Source organism: Trichoderma harzianum, assembly GCF_003025095.1.
Source record: "Trichoderma harzianum CBS 226.95 unplaced genomic scaffold M431scaffold_8, whole genome shotgun sequence".
Lineage (NCBI taxonomy): Eukaryota > Fungi > Ascomycota > Sordariomycetes > Hypocreales > Hypocreaceae > Trichoderma > Trichoderma harzianum.
The window spans coordinates 1,011,293-1,016,551 of NW_020209256.1; the positions used below are offsets into that span (position 1 = coordinate 1,011,293).

A 5,259-nucleotide genomic window follows, 5' to 3' on the forward strand; every position below is an offset into this window, starting at 1 on the left:
TTTTCTTTTTTGCTTGTCCTGGGCGCCCGCATTGTAAAGGTTTCAATGACTGTGAGGCTTTGGTGGCGCCAAGGGGGGTGTTTTGGAGTTTGGGTTTCTTCGTTTGGAGTAATTCTGGAGTTACTTGTAAGAACTATTACTCCGATAGTCTTTGTGGCTGAGGAGAAATAGGAAAGTGCACAAGTACCAAGTCTGGGATAGAAATTACTATGTGGTAAGAGGTAAGAAAAGAGAGCCGTTGAAACTAAAAGGATAGCTGTTCTTGGCTCTCGAACTAGCAAAGGCTGTCAGCGGCAATCTTTACTCGTAACGGCCCAGTGTAGCCCAGTAATAGCCCAGCCCGAAGATCTTTTTTCTGGGGCCTATTTTCTTAGAATTCGAATTATTATTTTTGGGGGAGAGGGGAAAGGACAAGGAAGAACATGACAGGCCGAGGCTTGGTTTTTTTCGGAGTCTATTGCTGGTTTCCACAAGTAAAGTCTTTTTGTCATGTTAGCGCTAGTTTCTCCTTGTTATTGTGTCAGTTGCAGCGCGCGGAAATTAATGTTATATGCTTACTTTGTACGTTATATTTTCCCAATCAATGCGTTTGACTTTTTGTCCTGCCAAGAAGAGAATGTCACTGGGTCGGTCGGATGGATTGCCTATTGCGTACACCAGTTCGCAGAGCTGAGGAGGAGTTAATACATCCGCTCCGTTTGAATAGTATTTGCAAGCGCCCCCCTCCCCTCCTTAGGATGGACTATCCCTCTGTTGGATATGGTGAGGTTGAGGCTTATGGGCCGTTTGGGTTTTGAATGTCATGGGCGATGATGGTGCCAAGGGACTGGAGTTTGTGTATGGATTTGGAATGGTTTACGAGAGGAGTCGGGCGACTAGATTCTGCGGAGCTTTCCGTATTGGCGGCGCCGATACGGCAGAAGGTGAGGGAAGAGAGAGACGATAGTCTCGTGTAATTAACGGGCCCCTGATTCTACAGTAATGTCGAGGGCGGACAAGCAGAGCGGCTAATGTAATATCGCCGATGGGTACGGAGATGCTTCGGAGATAAGTCACGATCAGTGCCAGATAGAGATACGAGTGCATATTAAAAGGCCAAAGTCTTTCGTGTTGTGTTTAGCTTCGTGTTTTTCGTGTTTCGTGTTTCGTTTTTCGCTTTTGCTCACATGTATTTTTTACGCGAAGTTCAACCTTCTAACACCTTTACAAGGCTATTATTACAAAGGACGACGAGGGAACGATCATATTGTATCAACCTCCTGGGGATCATCATCATCCGGATTGAAAAAAGGAAAAATACCTCGCTAAGAGCTCTGCTCTAAGAAGGGCGTGGGATAAGCAGAAAGGTGACAAAGAGAAACCAAAGGATTTTAAACACCGGCATATCAACCACCGGCATATCAACTCTGTACGGGTATTCGAACCGAGAGGGCTACATTACCTGTTTAGGAATTTGTAGGGCTTTGCTTCCCCCTTGTTGCATCTTGTGCGTCTTCACGCCCCCCCTTGCTCTGTTTCTTGGTGTTGCCGGTGTTCATGTGCTTGTGCCGGTAAGCTTCTGGGTAGTTGCATGTGTGTAACGAATGAGCCTGTGCTCATGTAGTCTGAGGACAAGGCGCTTACATACTCATCGAGTTACATTGAGGATGGAGCTGTGTGCGTGTGTGAATGTATGTGCGGTGTTTGCTAAATATAGAGAGGCCTTGATATTGCTGTCATACCGCATTAGATACGAGTATCGTCTACACGACTTACATGGAGAGATGTACATACACGTATCCTTCACGGACGAGTTCGCCCGACCTCTCACCTTTCCTCGTAGATCTTATCAAATGACAATGACAAGCGAGCACGAGGGCGTGGCTCAAGTGGGATGAACCAAGTATTACAGTGAGGAAAATAATGCGGCGATGAAAGATTCCACACCGATGCTGGTCTATCGGGCGATGGGGGAGGGGGCGTGATGAGCTCTAGTGACTCAACCCCTTGTATAGCAGCTATTGATTTCCATCTTGTGTTGTTTATTTGCCATCAATCACAGATGCTTGTTCTTGTACTTGTACTTGTCATCGTACCATCATTCTGCATGCAAAGGGATGACGAGGCGAGTCGCTTCAAGAGCCGGATTGTGCTAGTGAGAGGGTGTGATATTGTAAGATGGAGTCCATGTAAATGTACCTAGGCAAATCGCACAAGTTGCCGGCGAAATAGCCGAAGGATAGCTGCAGTGGAATGGGGGGCGGGGGGGGGCGAGAGAGCGTGTTGAGGGCCGCACTGGGTATAGCGCTGTAGCACCTGTGCGATGCTGCTGCTACAGGGCATTTGGAGGGGAGCTGCAGTGGCCTCTATCCAGTAGTCCAGCGGGATACAGTATGGGGGATACGGTACCTGTACATGGCCAATAGTCTAGTAGGTGGGGTGGCGGAAACGAGGCTGAACCAGTAGCCCTGCTGTAAGGCTGAGGAGAGGAAGAGTTGGTAGAGGAGGGGAATATGTGGCGGTGTAATTTCCACGTGTGGCGGTGCGGACGAAAGGCGAAATTCAAGGCTGCAGTGGGTTTTAATGTGTGTACATTGTATTGCTGCTCATGAACCAACCAAACAAGCAAATCCGATTGAACCACCTGAACACTATTCTCTCACTGTATTGCGTCTCATAGACTGACGTTTGTTTGTTTCATCCTTGTGGCATTTCATTGCACTTTCGGCCCTGAGCGGCTAAAGTCTCCATCGCAGGCAACGTCTGGAGCAGGCAGAATTTTCCCCTCTTTCCACCACCATCTAAAGCCAGAGATACAGACATACAGCATACACACCTCGATTCAAAACAAAGGCAGAAATTCATTTCATCTCACATCAATCACCGCATACAATCTACCCAGCACCTCAAATCATCCGCAAATCTCAGGCCGTCAACAGCCGGTCAACCTCCGTCCATCGTGGCCTCGTCATCAGATAAACCGGCCCCGCTGCCGGCCGACGTGCCCCCTGTCGAGGGCCAGAGGGAGCAACTTGGCCACCAGCTCGAGCTGGAGGAGCACAAGGCGCTGGAGATGAGCGTTGTCGAGATGGCCTTGAGCACAGTCGAGGGGGTGCCCAATCTCTACGTCGGAGGGTGAGTGCTTAATGAACCCCCATGCATGAGATGAGATGAGATGATTCATATATAAGTGTATATATATACTATATATGTATACTATACTCATATGCTCATATATATTCTTACATCACAACTAACCACAAAATCTCTTACACAAACAAAAAGACTATGGGCCCTCCGCCGCTCCCAGTCCCTCCTGGACCGCAAAATCACACACGTCCTCTCCCTCGTCTCCTTCAACCCAGGTAGTCTCAAAAACTTCAAGGACGAGCCCTTCTCCGAGTACGGCAAGCCCTTCAGGCACCTCCTCATCGACATTGACGACGTTGAGGATGAGGATCTCCTCATCGAGCTGCCCAAGGCCGTCAAGTTCATCGACGAAGGCCTCCGCAGCGAGAGAAGCCGGCGCCAAAAGTCCACCACCACCAGCGACGATGTCGCCGCAGCAGAGAAGGCGGTTGAGCGCATCAGCCTAGACTCCAAGGAATCAGTCTCATCAGCATCAGATTCAGCACCAGCTTCCTCAGACCAGCCTCCTCCGCAGAGCCATCCCAGACGAGGAGCCGTCTTCGTCCATTGCGCTGCCGGAAAGTCCCGCTCCATCTCCGCCCTCATCGCCTACCTCCTCTGGCGCTACCCGGACCGCTTCACCGGTCCCGCCGGCGCGCAGCTGGCTTCGACCCTTGAAGGCCCCGAAGCCGATGAGTCCGTCGCCGAGCCTGTCCGTGCGGCGCTCGCACTCATCAAGCAGACGAGGCCCCTTGCGGAGCCCAACCCGGGCTTCATGGAACAGCTCGACCTCTGGTGGCAGATGGGCTGTCCCGCCGACGGCGACATAGAGACCCAGCCCATCTACCAGCGTTGGCTGTACCAGCGCGCCGCCAGAGAGAGCATCGCCGTAGGACAGGCCCCCTCACAGCTCTGGTTCGAAGACGAGCAGACCGAAAAGCCGTCAGACTCGTCGTCGTCGTCTTCGGCCCCCACGCCGGACAGGAAGCTCCGCTGCAAAAAGTGCCGCCGCATCCTCGCCACGGCGCCCTTCATCGTGCCGCACAAGCCCCGCGAAGACGATGCCTCAGCCGCAGCGGCGCCCTCCTCCTCCTGCCAGCACTTCTTCATCGAGCCCCTCAGCTGGATGCGCGCCGAGCTGGAAAAGGGCGAGCTGAGCGGCCGGCTGTCGTGCCCGAACCCAAAATGCGGCGCCGGCGTGGGGCGGTACGACTGGAAGGGCTTTCCGTGCTCGTGCGGCTCGCGCGAGGACCCGGCCTTTTCGCTGCAGAAGGCGAGGGTCGACGAGGAGCTGTCCAGGGCCCCTCTGCGGATGCCTCCTGGCCGAGGCGGCAACGGGAATTTGTGATTTACCAAGACAGGACACGGCAGGGCACCGCGGGATCATCATCAGGGGGGCGAGTTTGTCCGGACTCCGGAGTTGCTTGATTACTATCATCTCTCCTGGGCCATCGTAACGGCTCTGCTCTGTCAGCGGCTTAAGCATACTCCTTAAACTCCGGCCTATCAAGCATCGCCAGATCCCCTTGTATCATACCATACTAGCAGTATGGATTCTATATCTTCTTCCCGTAGCATAAGCCGCCCGGCCCCCCTTTAGCTCCGTAGAATAAACAATCAATAGCGCTGCCCTGTCGTCTACCTCGCCTACTTCGCCTACAATATATCTCAATTTTACTTTCTATCAGACCATATTCCTAACCGGGTACTTGGATAAAGAAAGGAAAGCCCGTGAGAAGAAGCGACAGCACTTGTACGCATTGGGTCGCCAAGACGGCTCAGTTCTAGACCATTACTTAACAAGGGGTCCATTCATCACCAGATGGCATGATGTGATTACAAAACTATTATACTTTTTCGTTCGATGATGACCAAAGCTGAAAACGGTCAAAAAAAAAAAAACAAATCATGTCAGTAATTCTCCGGCATTTGACACAGATTAGAAGCTGACAAGCCATGGCGTTTCCGCCGTCAGAAATTGGCCCCTTCGCCCACATCGCCGTTATAAGTCAAAAGCCGGCAGACGCTGCAAGCCAAGAAGTCCCGCCCTATCCCCTTTCCAGCAAAAAAACAGCGAGGCTATCATGATGGCTCATAGTACTATCAAGTCCCTTGTTTTGTCCGCCCATGCAGAAATGCACGGAACTGGAC

General features: G+C 51.8%; 1 protein-coding gene across 1 annotated transcript; it reads left to right on the forward strand.

Moving 5' to 3' along the window:
• Positions 1-802: 802 nt before the first annotated feature.
• M431DRAFT_6904 (hypothetical protein) lies at positions 803-4,456 on the forward strand (the record flags this gene model as incomplete). The annotated part of the gene is made up of 3 exons (XM_024921777.1): positions 803-923; positions 2,919-3,114; positions 3,265-4,456. 3 exons carry the CDS (start codon positions 803-805, stop codon positions 4,454-4,456), a joined length of 1,509 nt encoding a protein of 502 aa, XP_024773040.1.
• Between the last annotated feature and the right edge of the window lie 803 nt (positions 4,457-5,259).